Below are 17,588 nucleotides of genomic sequence, written 5' to 3' on the forward strand. Positions count from 1 at the left end.
TTATCCGACAGACTCAACACAGAGAAATAACATCGCAAACTCAAGAGCATTAGCTTTGTAATTTGGCGGGTTGCTGTCTGTTACAGCAAAAATTTAGTTCAGTAAATCTCCCTGAGTTTAGCCTTGCAGGTGAAACGTCTTTGTCAGGTTACGTCCAAAACCTACCCCCCTCACCAGAATTGGCAGAATTTAAATACCAAAAAAGAGTATCTATCTTGAATTAATCTATAAATAACCGTTTAATCAACAAAGCTTTTGTGATCTGCACAGTTTCGGAGTGGGTGTTGCCTGACAGACAGTGCTTCGGGTGAAATATAACACTCAGGAGGAGCTATGGGAGAGATGTTCGGAGAGCCTTTTGGGGTTGCCAGGTTGGATGTATTTCCGTCTGTTGAGGGTGTATTGCTACGTTTAGCAGTGCAGTTAAAGATTAGGGTGCTTTTTGCTTTGCACTTGTTACTAATTATACAATTTTAAGAGTAGCATTTTTTTAAAAGAGTATTCAGATTATTGAACGGAGTTCAAAAAAAATATATCAGTGTCATTCCTCTTATTCAAGCATATCAAATTTCGCCATCACTCCAGTTGTAAAAGTGACTATCTCGTAATTATTTTTGACAGATAGCCTATCTCTGCCGCTTGTTATGAAGTTTCAATCTGGGTTCAATGTACATTTGTTGCCTGAGTCTAGGGGATTTAAGAGGTGAAACCTGGCAACCCGGCTCAATTTAGCTGCTGAGCTAGACAACGGCTGGTTAGCAGCTAGCTACCTCTCCGTGAACATTTGCACAGTCAACTCAAATAGCCGTGTAACATATACAGTCTGCATCAGAACTATGTCGGTGAGTACCATTGTATAGCCACAATCAAGATATACTCGAACGCAGCATCATCTGAGCGACGTAATTGTAAGCTAACGATTATTTATAGAGATCCGTTTTCTTAAAGATGGCGGCTAGCATCAATGCTAGTTAGATTAGCTGCAGAGCACATAGCTCAGAGCTAAACATGCCCTGATTAGTATGAATGACGAACGTAGTTGGATTAAGCATATTCACATAATTTATTGACTAACTGGCTTTTATTTTCTTTGTCGTGCGTTTCGTTAATACTCCGTGTCAACATTTTTGTCGACGAAACACGGTCATGACCCTCATTAAATCCACGGGTTTGTGTATTTTGACTAAAAGACATGGTCACATAAAATACACATCTGCAGAAGAAGATCAGCTTTGTGAGGACCTGTAAAGGTCGGTTTAATTTGTTGAACAAGAATCAGAGTCAGAGCCAGGTTTATAGCCAGGTAGGTTTGCACATGTGAGAATTTTGCCTCGGAGTTGTGGTCTATAACAGTTAAAATATACACAAAATCAACTAATCCTAAATAATATTAAAAGTGTAGAGAGGAAAGGTGAGAAGAGCTGCTACAGGTTTAAGTTTTAAATTAAAGAGAATAAAATAAAGTGCACAAAATATTGAAATTATATATAATATTGACTCAACTGTACAAGGTGTAAACAATAAAAACAGTGTGCAATTAATAATAGTAGTTATAGTAATATAAGTTGCGTTAATGTAATGTGCCATATTTGACAAAAATCACAGATGCGCAAATATAAGATTATGAGATTTTACAGAAATATAACATGTATTGTCCAGGGGTGGGATGATGCTGGGTCACAGGGGGTCCTGGGTCTTGTTGATAAGGCCAGCTGCAGATGGGAAGAAACATTTTGAGAAAAGGCAGTCATTTTCTCATTCTCAGGTTTGAAGGTGCTGTTTTTAGCTTGTTTTGACAACAACCAGTGACCCATTAACTAAATGCACTAAATGATTACAGTAGTCTTTCCATCTGACTTGATTTTGAACAACGATGCAAGGATGTCAAATTTATACCATAACATTTAAAGTGAAATGGAAGTTTAATGATGAAGTTTAAATGTAGTGACAAGGCAGTGATATTTACCATTAGGGGAAAAAACAATGTGCCTTGTATGAGGATGTATTATACTGCAATCCATCCTTACTAAAAAGCTTTTTTATTTAGATTAACTGCTTAAGTAAGTTTACTGTGTTGACAAGTGGTCTATGTGCAAAAGTTAGTATTATTTAATGCTATATAGAAAGAACTTGTACTTTAAGTGTGTATTAGAAGCGGTAGGGGGCTTATATGTGTGGGTTCCCTAGCTGTAATCATGAACTGTCAGCATCAAGTCGTACAACCAAACATACATCTCATTTCTATATAAAGGTGTACTCATGGATTATGGTCTAATGTCCAGAGATAGGTCACACTGCCTTTGAGAGTTCATACAACTACTTGAGCATACTGAACCCACACTGATTTGTTGCTGCTGTCTCCGCATATCCATGATTGTTTTTGTTTTTTTCCAGGCTAGTGACGACTCTGCCGACCTGACCAGAACAGCCTCTCCAGTTCATCACAGAAAAAAACACAGCATGGAGTCATCCAGATCTCCCAGAAGCTCCAAACACCACCATTCACGGTCAAGGTCGCGCTCCAGGGACAGAAAACGTTAGTATTCAGTAGCACTCATGAGATGCATGATAATGTAAAACTACAATTACTGAGCACAGTCTGTACTCATGTTACTCATGTTACTGTAAACAGTGCATGTTTAATGTGCGCACAGGAAAGAGTCAATCAACAGAATCTGGTCCACTAATTGCATAAATTACTAAATTAGGTAGCTTTTATTGCATTCTTGCCATGCTTTTCCTGTCATTGTTTTTTCTAATGAGTTTGCTGAGTAGGTCATTATGAAACTTATATTCAGAGCACTTTTCTTTCTCCTGTTTCCAGGTGACAGAAAATACAGACGGAGTCGCAGCAGGAGTAAAGAGGTAATTGATCAATTCATTGCTATGATTAGAAACACATGTGTGATGTGATTTTGAAGGTCATAAGTTATACTTATTGTTAGCTTTGGGTCGCGGTGAGTATATTATAATCAAGTTAAATATATTAAAGTAAGTTAAGAACAAAATAAATAAATGGACATGGGCTTACTCACATGGAAAGGGACCTTTTTTGTCCCTCCTCCCCCCATGTTGACATGTCTCAAAGGAAGCTTTCCTCCTTGGATATCTGTCATTATTTGCAACCATTTTATATGGTGAAGAGTAGATTTTTTTTTCTTTTATTTTTTGTTAAATCCTGTGTATAGTTCACATGATAACATTTCTACAATAAATCATACTCAGCGTGCTAATGCACGAAGAGACTGAACAGAAGACCCTGCTGACATAGCAAAATAATATGTCTACTACTGGGACAGGTAACTATCTACCATTCAAACTCCTATTTGTCTCACACTATTAGTAGAAAAGATGGAATTAACTCTTGCAGCTAGGGATGGGCATAATTAATCAAATTAAGCATTCAATTAATTTAAACAGAATGGTGTTTTTTATACTCTGTTATTATGCAGTTTCGCCTGTCAGACAAATTTATCTGTATAAAGAGTAACAGCTTCTGCCCTTCTGTTAAGTAATATGTCATTTCATGTTCATGAAGAGCCATTCCAAACTGCTCACATGAGATAAACATGGTGCAAGTCTTTTGACAATTTGACATAAGAGATTACATAAGGAAGTTAAACCTTGCAAAATAAACATTATATACATACACATGCATAATTTCTAATTTACGAAGTTATTCTGCGTTTTCCATGATAATATGTCATTGTGTGTCGTGTGATTTGGATGACTTAAAGCTATAAAAAATAAGTTGAATGCCCATCCCTACTTCCACCTTTCAGTGCGGTTGATATCGATGAATTTAGGTGACGTTGTCGTTGTTGTTGTTGTTGTTGTTGAATAATGATGTATTGATGAACCACATTTAATTTTTTCTCCCCTGAAAATCAGATCTTAAGGTTTGCATGCTCACTGATAAAAGATGTGAGAGGTTCCCAACAGGCTGGTTTGATTAATTGCTGTAATTATATTGACATGAGTTCAGACAAAGTAGTCCATTTTACACAAATGGCCACACTTGCAATCCTTTCTGAGGATGACATTTTGTAAATGTTACAGAAATGGATTTGAAATGACAAGGGCTTTTTTTCAACTTGTCAAATTTATTACATACCCTCTGCTGTAAGCCATGGTACTAACTCTTTTTGTTGCACTATTTTCCTGAAAGAGACAACTTCTTCTTAAAACAGGCACGAAAGAGGGACTCTGAGAAGCCATCAAAATCTCACAAAAAAACAGACGAGCAGCAAGAGCAAGAGAGACTTTCGGCAGAGAATGGAGAGGAGCGGTCCAGACGCAAAGACAAGAAGTCCTCCAGAGGTCGGAGCTTGTCCAGATCACACTCGCGAGAGAGGTTAGTCTGGTCAGTGTAGTCTATTGTTAGTAGGTCTGCTAACTCATTTAATGACACAGAAGAAAAGTTGTTATTATTGAGGGTCTGGTAGTATGAGATGGATTATTTTGTTTGAATAAGTGAAGCCCTATAAATAAACTTATTGAGCATTAAATATTATTGTAGAACTTTTGGTTTCATTACATAAAGCAAAATATTTTTTTGATATATAGTAGATAATCTATTCTGAATATATTTCAAGGTAAATTACAGCAGTGGTTCAACAGTTTCATTTGTTCACGTTGATGGATCTTGTTACTTTCAGGCGGCATCGCAGCAGGAGTAGGGACAAACGACGATCGCAATCACACAGCCGGGACAGGAAGAAGAAGGCCAGGTCTCGCTCACGTTCAAAGTCCAAACACAGACATCACAGCAGAAGTCGCAGCAAGAGCAGGTAGGTTTCATTGAATATAAAAATTACATGTTTTTGGACTGTAGTCCCCATGTTTACCATTCTCCATGTCACTGACATGTAATTCTTCTGGTTGTTTCACCAGGGAGCGAAAGAAGAGGAGTGAGAAAGTGCGTAGAAAGAGTCAAAGCAGGTCTGTTAATCCACCTGCCTTCCGGGGCCGAAACACAGCTATGGATGCACAAGAAGCTTTGGCCAGGAGGTAAGGCAACAGGTTTCAAGGTCATTCTGTCCTGGATGATTTTGGTCAATGTTAGTGGCTCTTACTACATCAACATGATTGCCGCTACAAAGGTGTTTTTTCTATTTTTATTTTATTTAATAGACATTGTCAAGTTAGTAAAACAAGGAAAAATGTGATTTGGTGATGTGACTTAGAAGATTGACTATGTAATAATAACATCCCAGGCCTCTTTGTTGCATGGTGCCCCTCATTTCCTTTAAAATCTCTGCTGTTCTCTATTGAATGAAGGTAAAAAAAAAAATGCTCAAAAAATGCAGTCTATGGCTGATCTAAGTCTATGGTAGATGTTAGACTGTGATTAACATTTTTCAATGGCAAGTTCGTTTTAGGTCCTCACATCTTTAGGTACACAGCAGTGAGCAGTTTGTGATTCTTAAACCAACTGAGTTTTTTCAGTCTTCTTTTTTCCAGGCTGGAGAGAGCAAAGAAACTACAGGAACAGAAGGAAAAAGAAATGTTGGAGAAACAGCAACAGCAACAGCAGGAGATTGCTGCAGGTGAGAAGTGATTGTTGTGCCAAGTTTTAAAGTCTTCATAATTTGAGTCAAGATTCTTACAGACTTGTGCTGATCTGTGTACTTTGCTTGCAGTGACTGCCCCTATTGCAGCAGCTGCAGCTGCTGCCGCCACAAACCCTGCTCTTAATGTGGCAGCCCTCCTGGCCTCTGGGACGCAGGTCACGCCTCAGATCGCCATGGCAGCACAGATGGCAGCCCTTCAAGCAAAAACATTGGCGGAGACGGGCATTGCTGTGCCCAGCTACTATAACCCATCTGCTGTAAACCCCTCGAAGTTTGCAGAGCAGGAGAAAAAGAGGAAAATGCTATGGCAGGGAAAGAAGGAAGGGGTAAGATTTAAGTCTACCGATATTTTTTATTTATCCACAAGTGCTATGTATGCAAGTTGTCTAACAAGCTTATAAAAATGATGGACACTACAAAATAATATTTCCTTGAACGGTCTGTATAAATGTTTTATTGTTACATGAAGCTTATCATTCTGTTTTTAACTTTTAAGGACAAGTCCCAGACAGCTGAGTTGTGGGAGAAGCTAAACTTTGGAAACAAGGACCAAAATGTCAAATTTCGCAAATTAATGGGTATTAAAGTACGTACATTTATTCAATTTTATTACTTAACCAAAATGTATTTGAAAACTTCTGTTAAACAGTTTTCCAACCTGTAACTTTGCTGTCCTTTTCAGGGAGAAGAGGAGGGGGAACCTTCGAAACCACTCAATGATGATGGCTTGAAGACTCTTCAAAAGCAGGAGGAGATGTTCAGGAATCTTGACGTTCAGTACGAGATGGCTAGATCTCAGACACACACCCAGAGGGGAATGGGCCTCGGTTTCACCACCTCATTTTCGCGGGGGATGGATTCGATCTAGTGCAAAACCCATGGCTGTCTTTGCCACTTACCTGATCATATAGGACTACCAACTCATCGCTAGCCCTTAAGCTTGCATGGATGTTGCTCTGAATCTGTAATTTATTTATAGACAAACATCTCGCATATTGGTACATTATAATGTAAATAGCAAGGTGCTGAGTTTGTCTCAGTGTTTATTAATCTGTACATCTTTGAAAAAGGAAGCATCAGTGTGACTGGCTGATGCTGGTTGAAATTAGATATTTGTTTGAGTAATGTGGTAGCTTTTTTAAAAACTCATAAATATATATATATGTGATTGTTTTGAACATGAATTGAATATGTGGTTCAAGTGAACACTGTTTACATCCATTTAGCAAAAGGCACCTGAAGTCAATGTAGCATTATCTGAATCCCTCATTTTCATTTCTCCTGACTGGGAAAAACAAAACAGCGGGGTGTAATACATATTGTCTTCAGGACTGCCACGGATAAAGACAGACCTGAAAGGAGTAATCGCATATTTCATGTTCTTGAAATAAATTAGTTTGTGTTGAATGAGGTGTTATCCTATATTACCTCAGTTTGTATTTCATGTAATATATGTGTGGGTTTTTACATTTGGCTAACATAAGTTTGATCTTGGGCTGGGTTGAAATTTACATGATATTTTTCAAAGCACAAATATAACAAGTAAGGGCAAAATCACATGGAATTAAAACTGCTTCAACTCATTAAATAACGAATGTGTAAAGAAGTAACACCAAATGATATTGTCACAATCAAATTCCACTGAAAGCCAACAGAGTGATACAGTTATCATGCAGCTGTAGCTGTTGTTAATAATACTATGTTCAGCAGAAAATATGTCCTAAATAAAGAAGCACAAATCACATACAAAAATATACATTTATTAGAATACTAGTAGTTTGGTAATATTGTGGGTCTACATGGAGACATTCAAGAGGAAAAACTCTTATTTGCATATAAGACTGGAATAAAGCACATGAGCCACACCAGTGATGAGGTTGTGGTTGGCAAACTCAAGGATAAGGAGCAGTATTGGGTATTCGCTACGTCTTTTCTCAAGGGTGGATTCTTCACTTAAACCCATCCAGTGAAGCAGCAGTGTCCGCATGGCTTCAGGGAATAGCTCTGTGGCTAGTTCCTCAGCAGGTGGCAAGTCACTGATATGCTCAATATGCTGAATTTTAAAGCCCTCCACTTTCTGGCTGATGCTGCCATTGGCTGCATTAAACTGCTGGCCAAGCCATCGTCCGATACAATTAAGCATGGAGCTTGAATACACACATCCCCAGTCTTTGGTCTTTAACAGTGCCAACACAGCTTCTGTCACATCCTTTTCTTCTAGTTTCCCATGAACGTACCGAACAATGTTCTCCAAAAGGAGCAAGGTAGTCTCCAGCTGCTGCTCTGTGAAGCTTTGAGTCTCAGAGGAGAATTTGTCACCCAAGTTCTGCAGTTTTTGTCTCACCATTGGTAAAAGCAGTTGGCTCTGCTCAGTTTGCAAGCTCTGCTTTGGAGAACAGCAATAATCATGATCTGCTGATGTATCACCTGTGTCACTGCTGCATACATCCACCATTTCCTGGCCAATCTTGCAATGCTGAGGTTGTGATGAGATTTCAATCCTTGGTTCTGTATTGCATAGGCTGCTGGACACAGCGACATCCAGCTGCACACTGAGACTGTAACTCATTTTCAGATGGCTGTCATTAATCTGCGATTTCCAGACATCCTACAGAGGAGAGAAAATTATATTGGGGGTAAATATAAAATAAAGCAGTTACATCATGTAGAGACATTTATGATCTGAATGAATACCTGGAAATTCTCCAGCACAGCAAGCTGCTCCTGCTTATTGTACATTTCAAAGGCAACTCGAAAAAGTCCTTGAACGCTGTAGAACCAGAGGCTGTTACTTGCAGTCGGTACCTTCAGCCCATGAAATCTGAAAGCTGCAACAAACCAACAGGAGCACAACATGGTTTAGTATGGGTGCCTGTGTTTGTGTGCATTGGTGTAAACTATGTTAAGTCAGTTTTATGTCTTTATGGTTCTATTATCTCTTACCTGAGGAAAAATGTATTTTTGTGGCCAGTCCCTTCTTGGCAAACTTGGCATGATATCTGGGATGGTTCTCTGTACGGATGTCAGTATTAGAGAAAAGATCAGCTCCTAAATAGAGAGGAGCCACTGGACCCTGAAACAGAAACAGATATGACATATGTGAAGCCACCTTGTGAAGTCTTGCATTTAAATATGGAGATGAATTAAGAAAAGGAAATCATTTTATATTTAAAAAAAGAAGCCCACTGTTTTTAACTGGCATTAATGTACAATACATAAAGTAAAGTTTTTATTATGTGTGTGATAAACATTTAGTAGCTGAGTTAATGAGGCAAGTAAAAACCTTAGCAAAATAATTGTTTCCACATGTTTCTGTTATTGTCGGCAACATATTTAACATATTTATATGCTGTTTGATATTTTTTTTGGATATACAATTAAAAATAAACTGTATGGGACACATTATAGATGGTGTTTGGTCTTTCCTAGCTGTGGCCATGTGATGCTGCTGCTAATGATGATGATATGGCCGATATAGCACCCACTCACTGTTTCAATAGTTGTTAGTAACGCAACTATATAAACAAATCTACTGTGTTCGTCTACGTTTAAAGATATTTAAGCTTGCATTAACGCTTCAACACTCACCATGTCGGGACACTCTGTGAGCCTGAATGAAGTCACATTTACCAGGTAAATATAGCGAATTTTCCGTGAGCCTCCGTCCCACTGCGGTAAGGTTAGGTGGGTAGTTGAGACACTTGACATCGCTGGCTGGAAGCAAATGTCCAGTCCTTTCGTGGTGGAAAATACAGCAGACGAAAGTAAAGAAGTCAACAACAAACCCAAGTCGATAACTCAAAGAGAAACAGGTTAGATGGGCGTTTTTGTCCCTCAACGCTGTCTTACAGACCAAAGATGTCAAAACTGGCCTAAAGCTGAACTAATCTTTTTGTTGCTGACAATTGGATATCGACAGTAATGGATGTACTCGAGTCAAGTACTGAGTATATTTTTTGAAGTACTTGTATATGTTTTGTTTTTTTGCGACCTTCCACTATATTTCAGGGGGATATATTGTTATTTTTACTCCATTACATTTATTCTAGTTCTCATTCTACATATGGCACTGAATGTGTTTGTCTGCAATGTGTGGATGTTTTTTTGTTGTTGTTTTAAAAAATAAAGTATTAACTGTTCATATATCATGTTAACACACACATAGTTAAATTACACTCAAATTTATATTTATATGTACATTGGTACTTATATGTCTATTTATATTCTGCTTTGCACACATTTATAGTTTTTATTTTCAGTCATTCACTCATTCTTTCACTGTTTATGTTTGTGTTTATGTTTATTGTTTAATGTTCACATTTATTGCACATTCTGTTGGCATCTGGACCACATTGAATTTCTTGTACTTGCCATTTGACAAATAAATCAGATTCTGATTCAGTTTAACTTAAATTCTTTACTTAATATTTTAGGTAAATTAGATGAAATTGCATACTCACTTTAAAACATCACACAAAAACATCACCATACTTCCTTTTTCTACTGGATATCACAGGGAAAAAGAGGTACTGGGAGCTGTTGTGTTGTACAGTCTGATGGCTGATGCTTTGAAAGAGAAGAAAAACATACTTTTGAGTGGAGGCGGACTTTATGTAAAACAAGCCTCTCTCTGTAGTCTTTAAAGCAGCACAAGACAGCCTTCTGCGTTTATCAAACGTATTAAACCTGTGAGGCAAAACTGTGAGATAAAAACACCATCGCGTTTGTCATGACATGTGACTTGGCGTGGACCAATGAACGCAGAGAGTGGCTACTTTGACCTCTGAACCAGCGTCTTGGTCCGCAAAGTAAAAATGGCTGAAGTAGATTTCGGAGATACTGAGCTCTTTCAGCAGCTAGATGACTCCGCACCGTCGGTCCCGTCGCATATTCGCTTCACAGATAATGAAGAAGACGAGGAGGAGAAAGGCCTGCCCCAGAGCCAGCTGGAGGAGTACGACGACCACATCCAGAGACTAACCGAGGAGAATATCCTTACCTCTGTTAGCTCCTTGGCTAACCTTTGCTAGCTGTTGTCGTCAACCAAAACAGAAAATGTACATCCTGCTAATGTCTACTAATCTCATATTTTTTAAACTATTTAATCCCTTAACTCACTGACCACATAAAGGTTTGAGAAGAAAACTTAACATCCTGACACGACCAAGGTAATTAGACACATTAGCGCGCATTACATGTTAAATCTGATGAGCCGGTGACTGACTGTCGTTTCCTCCTGTCATTACAGCGGCATCACGGTGGAAGATGTCAACTTCGACGGGCCAGTTCTTCAAATCCTTTATTCAAACAACTTTATATCAAAGTAAGCTATCTTTTCTCAGCAAATATCCGCTTATGTGCTCACTTTTGGTTTGAGTGATTAGTGTTGTCATATGTCAAGTTGACATTTGCAATATTGGGGCTAATCAGATCAAATTGACCTCCTTGTGTGTGCAGATTGATCAATAAAACACAAAGTTTTGATACTCAATAATGACAATAAATGTCTTCCCGCTTCAGGCAGTGTCGTCAAGAAATTGAAGATAACATCTGCAATGTGATTTTGAAGCACCAGAAACCGGTCAATCAAAAGAAGAGTCCCTCCTCTCACCTGAAACCCCAGGTATGTGTCTCAAAACATATGTTATTGCAATGACTATCATTACAATTGACTTTGCTTATAACCAGTTTTACCCTCTATGAAGAATTCAGCGTTAGCTCTGGAGGAAGATTTGGAGAAGTCGTCTTCCAGTAGTATAAGAACAACAACGGAAGCCTTTAAAGTGAGTATTTACTGTTAAATTTGGGGGGTTTCATGTTGGCATGATAAAGAATATGGGAGTAATAGCCTTCATGATACTTTAAAATTTAATAAACATTTTTCTTGTTATTCTTTTCTAGGTAGTTGGAAGTGTTTTGTATTTCACGACATTCAGTGTTGATAAACTTGGACAACCTCTGCAAAATGAAAACCCCCAGCTGACAGATGGATGGGAAGTTCCAGCGTATCTTTATGATAGATAAATTCACAGATTTCATGTTGGAAGGATATTCACATTTCAACTGTGCTCATTAAAATAGCCAACTTCTGTCATGGTGTTGAAGCAGACAAGGTAATGCTTTTGCTGATGTATTATGCACAAACATGATTTAATTTCCTGAATTTTTGCAAAGCTATCACCAGGTTTTCAACCAAGTCATTGGCACAGAGGGACAGGAGATAGAAATGAAGGACAAAAGGTATGACTGGGATTTTTAATGAAGATTTATATGTTTTCCATCTGCTGTTTCTGACTTACTTTGTCCAGTAGCTGTGTGCCAAAGTACTAAATAATGAGTCCATCACTGATCTGTTCATTGCAGACCTAAATCTATGTGTTTCAACTGTGGCTCAAGCAGCCATCAAATTAGAGACTGTCCCAAGGTAACAATGAATAAACATTTATATAGAATGAACCCAAGTTAAATATAAATCCATATTTGACTTACAACATTTATGCATTGTTTCTTTCCTAGCCTAAAGACATGGCTGCCATTAATGAAAGAAGAAAGGAGTTTAATCAGAATAGCAACCAGGGCATGCAGAGTAACCAGCGATACCATGCTGATGAAGTGGAGGAGCGATTCTCCAAATACAAGCCTGGAGTCATGAGGCAGGATTGTTATTTTGTACACGACAGACATGACTATCATTTTATCAGATGTATTATCTTTTTTAATATTATCCCTGAGTATTTTCTTCTGTGTTGTGCTTCTGAAAAGTGAGGAGCTGTTGTCAGCACTGGGAATTGATGGCAACACCCTCCCTCCTCTGATATATCGCATGAGGCAGCTGGGATACCCACCAGGTTGGCTCAAAGAGGCAGAGATGGAAAACTCTGGTTTAGCACTGTATGATGGGAACGGTATGTTTTAAATCAAATTTTAAGAAAATATCTGTTTGCATTGATTTACTTTGGGAAAGCTACTGCAAAACATACAATTTTTCTTTTTTTTCCTCTTCTGTAGTTTCAAAAGAAGGTGAAAATACCAACACACAAAACGTCACATATGATGTTTCCAAACTAATAGATTTCCCAGGCTTCAATGTACCAGCACCAAACAAAATGAAAGACGTAAGTCCTATAACATAACATCTTTTCAGTGTATCAATTGTATCACTGATTTTTCTCAAAAATAAGAGAAACAGAAAATGGATATTTTGTTGTGGTGTGATGTGATTTCACCAGCATTTTCTATTTATATGTGTATACTTATTTTAATTATGCACAGGCATTGTGCATACCATGTTTACAGAAATATAATGGCTTTCTTCCATATAGCAGAAATACAGACGCACAGTGATGTGATGCACAATGCAAATGGTTTCCCCTCAGACAGGACAGTAGAGCAAAATAAGTTAACATATTAGATGTGCACAGGTTCATGCACTCACTGTGGTATGGAGTCATGTTGAGCTATCTTGTTTGTCATGAAGAATCAGTATTATAATGGCATTTTGCTGCCTTTTTGGTTGCAGGGCATCTACAAAACAGTTGCATGTCTCACCCTTTTTTTTTTCCCTGACATCCAGGAATTCATGCAGTTTGGTTCTATCCCAATGCAGAGCAACCACATGAAGCAAAACTACGCAGCCTACCTGTCCAACAACTTTGCTGCGGTAATGATGATAAATAACGTGCCACACCTTCTTCTCATAACTCAACACTTGTGTACACCTCTATCTGCATTACCTTGAGTAGTATTTATCCTATCTATACTGACTCTCCATGATACCACTCTGGCTTACAATGAAATACATGTTTTCAAAAACAGCTGTAGAGCTACTATAATCCTGTAGTAAACATGGCAGTGATTTCTGTACCTTTTAATATGTTCTGTAGCATTCCAGGGGTCATGGAAAAAAGATTCATGTGGAAATCTGTGTGAATTATAAAACAGTGGTATAAGATTGATGAAACATACAGACAAATGAATAAACCATGGTAATCGATTAGTAAACTGTGCTGTCCACATGCAGCCATTTTAGACCATTGACCAAACTTAACACTTCTGTCCGTCATTGCAGCCTCTGGATTTTTACATTCCCAGTCTTAATCAGTTTGTTGATTATGATGAAGACATTTTGTGTAATGTATACGCATGGACAACGTCTTTAATTATTCTCATTCCACATGTCATTCTTCCACCCTCAACAGCCTGGAGCCACCTGCAACAAGAGGCGGCATGAATCTGACTCATCTCCACAGCTAAGGAAGAAGACGAGGTCCAGCCCTGATCGGAGCTCAGACAGGAGCTCTGATATGGATATTGAATCAGGTAACTATTGAATCAGGTAACACATTTGTTTAGAGGGCACATTATGGTGCGTCTTAAATGTCCTTCACAAGTTACCAGAACACAAAGTAATGCTTTACTACTGCAGTGAAAAGCAGCAATAGTGATTCTGATTTTGATTTACATTTTTTTGTTCATATGACTTCATACATATATTAACACAAGGTTTCCCTGAAACCACCTATGAATAAAAGATGTTTTAATTCATAGGTGAAATACAGAATAAAACACAGTAACACTCAAACCAGTTGCCTCTTTGTTGGTGTCATGTCTTTGAATTACTTTATTTGTGTCTTGCTGCAGATCCAGGAACACCTTATCAAGGTGCAGGTGACTTCCAGTTCCAACCACCGCTGCCCCCTGGCTCTCCTTGTTTCAGTTCACCTCCTCCTTTACCCCATGGCACTCCTCCTGCTACTCCCACTCCTCCACCTCTCCCTAAAGGTACTCCTCCTCCCACACCCACCAATGGCTCTCCAGCTTTGCGAGGGCAAAACTGGGTAGTGGTTGATGAGACTGTGGAGGGAACGGAGGATGAACTGACTCTGGAGGAACTGGAGGAGCAGCAGCGGCTGATCTGGGCAGCTCTTGAAAATGCTGATACAGCTACCAATAGTGACTGTGACACACCTGCGATGGGAACACCAGTACCCAGTTCATCAAGCGTGTCCACACCTGTGCACGTCGACACAGAAACGGAAGAGGTTGAAGAAGCAATGGACACAACAGGACCAGCAGAAACATGCAATACCAGTGAAAATCAGAGGGAACCTGAAGTTCTAGAGGTTTGCTCTGAGACCCCGGGACCTGTCAAAGCCGAGGAGGACAGCCTGCAAAGCCCTGAACCAGTCAAAGCCCAAGATAATAACCCTCAGAGTCCTGGTCCAGTCAAAGCCCAAGATGATAGCCCTCAGAGTCCTGGTCCAGTCAAAGCCCAAGATGATAGCCCTCAGAGTCCTGGTCCAGTCAAAGCCCAAGATGATAGCCCTCGGAGTCCTGGTCCAGTCAAAGCCCAAGATGATAGCCCTCAGAGTCCTGGTCCAGTCAAAGCCCAAGATGATAGCCCTCAGAGTCCTGGTCCAGTCAAAGCCCAAGATGATAGCCCTCAGAGTCCTGGTCCAGTCAAATCCCAGGAGGACAGCCCACAGAGCCCTGAGCCAATGAAATGCCAGGAAGACAACCCACAGAGCCCTTATCCAGATTTACCTGCTGGAGGGACTGGAGAGGGTGCCTCTCCTAAGAATGTGGATAAAGTAACAGCTGTTCCTCATCGGAGCAATTTTGCAGCTGGCATCGTTCCTTTTGAAGATACACCAGAATATACGGAAGTTGCTGAGGCTACAGGGACATACCTTAAGATCAGAGACTTACTCAAGTGTTCACCTCGAAATTTGTCCAAGAAAAAATAAGTTTACTTTGTGTATTATAACACAAAGATACCTTGACATTTTTTAAGCTAAAATTTCTATTTTCATTTTCATGACCATCTTATCGAGCATGTTTTTTATTTCATTATTTTGTACGAAGTTGAATGTCAATTCTGTATATACATTTGATCTGTAAACATACAATTTGGCAAGGGAAGTGAGGGACGCTGCAACCCCAATTGTTTGTAGGGTTTGACCCATCTGTCGCAGTAATGCTTTTTATTGTAAAAATTGTCAATGGTCATGTCCTGACCTGCATTGATTTTCATATCATGATGTTTTAAATGGCTTTTTTTCTATTTTTGTCCCACTTGAATTGAACCAACATTCTTAAGTAAACATCTTGTCTTTGCTTCAGTGCTTTATTTCATCTAGCAGCCATGGCTAGATCTCTTTAAGTCTTTGTATTATAGAGACATTTCGCTATGTCCTGACAGCACAGATGTGAGCTATGATGTTATGTATTTGATGCTTATCCATTTATAGCAGAGCTCCGTGAACAAGTTGAGATTTTGTTGCTAAAATTAGCTCACCTGCTGATTATAGTACATCCTAATGATGCATATTTTGAATGAAATTGTATATAATTGAAACTCTGCCCTACAATGTTTCACATTTTGTTCCTTTTATTCCCCTTCTTAATTATACCATTGATCAAACCGATTCTTATCAGAGCTGAAATAGATTTCATTTGCTTCTTTCAAACTGATCTACTGACATAAAACATAAAATGTTCAAATAACAAACTCTAAAGAAGCAATATGTTAGCATAGTGCCTCTAGCTACTGAGTATTTGCCAGTCATTGCTTGACTTTTAATAGCACGATTGCTTGGTGTGTTTCCTTTTAGCAGAAAATAGGGTACTAATAGTAAAGTAAACTAATAATAAACTTTAAATAGGATTTCTGTAATGGAGGCATTATAATTGGTATGTCTGGTTATTTTTCATATATTATTGAGAATATTTATAGCAAAATATATAATACTTTTTCAAAGATAGTAGAATTCCCCAACATTTTGAATATTGTGTCAATCAGTCGTGTTTACTATTAGTTTATACAGTACACATCAACACTGAGACAAACACAGAATTTCTATTGCATTTATACAAAATTATTTCCATAAATGTACATGCATATTTTATACACACACATTCCTTCATACATACTTATGCAAATACTTTGTTCACTCACAAGCACATACTGTATGTTTCACTATGTAGTTCACAAAAGAGCATATGTGAACTTCGAAGAATGACTTTGAAAAATGAATTAATTCTTTAATCCCTTTCAAAGTCATGTGTTATTCTGTTATTACATCATTTTATTCCTCTGGGATTGAAGTTTACCTCACAGTCTTTGTTTCAGGATTTTGAAGTCCACTTTTATATTCTGAATAGATTCTCAGAATCCTGAAATCTGAGTCAAAGGTCTAATTACTAAATTCAGATTCAGTTTCCTGAATTGTGTCTATATTTCCCATCCAGGCAGACAGAAATGACTTATCCTTGCTTGTTCTTTTAAGTCATTTTGTATGAAAATATACAGTAAAACAATACAATGCAACATTATATAGACAAATAAGAATCATAAAATGTTTAATTTATTTTCACTGTACAAATTGAGGAACTATTTCAATCAGGAAATGGAAACAACTTAAAAATTGATTAGCTTTTCTTTCTTTTTTTTTTTACTTTGAAGTGAAAGGAATATATTTTCATCCAGAGGGTTATACGAGTCTCTGAGGACTCTGGAAGTACCTTCACAGCATTGGAAAGTGTTGTCAAGTGATCTCCTGGAGTTTTACAACAACATTGGTATTTATTTTCAGCAAAAATGGTTCATTGGTATGGAGTATTTTGTTTATTGGGACCATGTACAGTATTAAACAAGTCTTACCATTTGATATACTTTACCAGAGTTAGCTGTGTTACTTGACATAACTGAATTATTTGTTATTATATTACAAATATTACAAAATTAGCATTAACATTTAACTTCATTAAACAATTCACATATTACAGAACAACATAAAACGTAAAACCATGGGACACAAATATAGCATGAATAACATCAATAATACACACAAGAAAATTAGTAGCAATAAGGAGTGAAGGAATAAAGATAAAATTGATCATTTTATCAACACAGATCTTTCAGACGCAGATTTATCTGGTGACCCATTTGAGGGGCCCGACCCCTAGATTGGGAAACACTGCCCTAAACTGGCTCCACCTCTACAAGAGTAACAC

At 38.2% G+C, this 17,588-nt stretch overlaps 3 protein-coding genes across 6 annotated transcripts; 2 read left to right on the plus strand and 1 right to left on the minus strand.

Annotated features, from left to right (window-relative positions):
• The first annotated feature begins 712 nt into the window (after positions 1-712).
• rsrc2 (arginine/serine-rich coiled-coil 2) lies at positions 713-6,997 on the plus strand. 4 transcript variants are annotated; one of them, XM_062418039.1, is made up of 10 exons: positions 713-842; positions 2,395-2,536; positions 2,825-2,865; positions 4,191-4,354; positions 4,659-4,790; positions 4,894-5,010; positions 5,449-5,549; positions 5,643-5,905; positions 6,070-6,159; positions 6,256-6,997. In XM_062418039.1, the coding sequence occupies exons 1-10, from the start codon at positions 837-839 to the stop codon at positions 6,439-6,441; spliced, it is 1,242 nt and encodes a 413-aa protein (XP_062274023.1). In that variant the 5' UTR covers positions 713-836; the 3' UTR covers positions 6,442-6,997. The 4 variants fall into 4 exon arrangements, with proteins under 4 accessions (XP_062274023.1, XP_062274024.1, XP_062274025.1 ...); XM_062418040.1 differs by having other exon boundaries at positions 5,643-5,899; XM_062418041.1 differs by having other exon boundaries at positions 5,464-5,549.
• A 371-nt stretch (positions 6,998-7,368) lies between these two features.
• Positions 7,369-9,345, minus strand: si:ch211-110p13.9 (uncharacterized protein LOC562347 homolog). The gene is made up of 4 exons (XM_062418149.1): positions 9,162-9,345; positions 8,517-8,646; positions 8,268-8,401; positions 7,369-8,181 (listed from the first exon to the last, which is right to left on the minus strand). Exons 1-4 carry the CDS (start codon positions 9,279-9,281, stop codon positions 7,399-7,401), a joined length of 1,167 nt encoding a protein of 388 aa, XP_062274133.1. The 5' UTR covers positions 9,282-9,345; the 3' UTR covers positions 7,369-7,398.
• Positions 9,346-10,381: 1,036 nt separating this feature from the next.
• Positions 10,382-15,689, plus strand: zcchc8 (zinc finger, CCHC domain containing 8). Its single transcript, XM_062418193.1, has 14 exons — positions 10,382-10,562; positions 10,699-10,741; positions 10,822-10,896; positions 11,094-11,196; positions 11,279-11,356; positions 11,475-11,578; positions 11,748-11,813; positions 11,937-11,997; positions 12,090-12,226; positions 12,336-12,478; positions 12,582-12,688; positions 13,147-13,233; positions 13,772-13,892; positions 14,214-15,689. The coding sequence occupies exons 1-14, from the start codon at positions 10,388-10,390 to the stop codon at positions 15,317-15,319; spliced, it is 2,406 nt and encodes an 801-aa protein (XP_062274177.1). The 5' UTR covers positions 10,382-10,387; the 3' UTR covers positions 15,320-15,689.
• The last annotated feature ends 1,899 nt before the right edge of the window (positions 15,690-17,588 follow it).

Source organism: Scomber scombrus, chromosome 4 (assembly GCF_963691925.1).
Source record: "Scomber scombrus chromosome 4, fScoSco1.1, whole genome shotgun sequence".
In the NCBI taxonomy this organism is placed as follows: Eukaryota; Metazoa; Chordata; class Actinopteri; order Scombriformes; family Scombridae; genus Scomber; species Scomber scombrus.

Bases quoted from the DNA above. Each gene is read 5' to 3' on its own strand.
- si:ch211-110p13.9 (XM_062418149.1), bottom strand. From the start codon at position 9,281: ATGTCAAGTGTCTCAACTACCCACCTAACCTTACCGCAGTGGGACGGA. The intron at 8,402-8,516 runs GTAAGAGATAAT...GGTTTGTTGCAG, and splicing joins AAAAATACATTTTTCCTCAG to CTTTCAGATTTCATGGGCTG. The intron at 8,182-8,267 runs GTATTCATTCAG...TCTCCTCTGTAG, and splicing joins CTGTGCTGGAGAATTTCCAG to GATGTCTGGAAATCGCAGAT.
- zcchc8 (XM_062418193.1), top strand. From the start codon at position 10,388: ATGGCTGAAGTAGATTTCGGAGATACTGAGCTCTTTCAGCAGCTAGAT. The intron at 10,563-10,698 runs ATATCCTTACCT...CTCACTGACCAC, and splicing joins CCAGAGACTAACCGAGGAGA to ATAAAGGTTTGAGAAGAAAA. The intron at 11,814-11,936 runs GTATGACTGGGA...TGTTCATTGCAG, and splicing joins ATAGAAATGAAGGACAAAAG to ACCTAAATCTATGTGTTTCA.
- rsrc2 (XM_062418039.1), top strand. The intron at 4,791-4,893 runs GTAGGTTTCATT...TTGTTTCACCAG, and splicing joins AGAAGTCGCAGCAAGAGCAG to GGAGCGAAAGAAGAGGAGTG. The intron at 5,011-5,448 runs GTAAGGCAACAG...GAGTTTTTTCAG, and splicing joins CAAGAAGCTTTGGCCAGGAG to TCTTCTTTTTTCCAGGCTGG.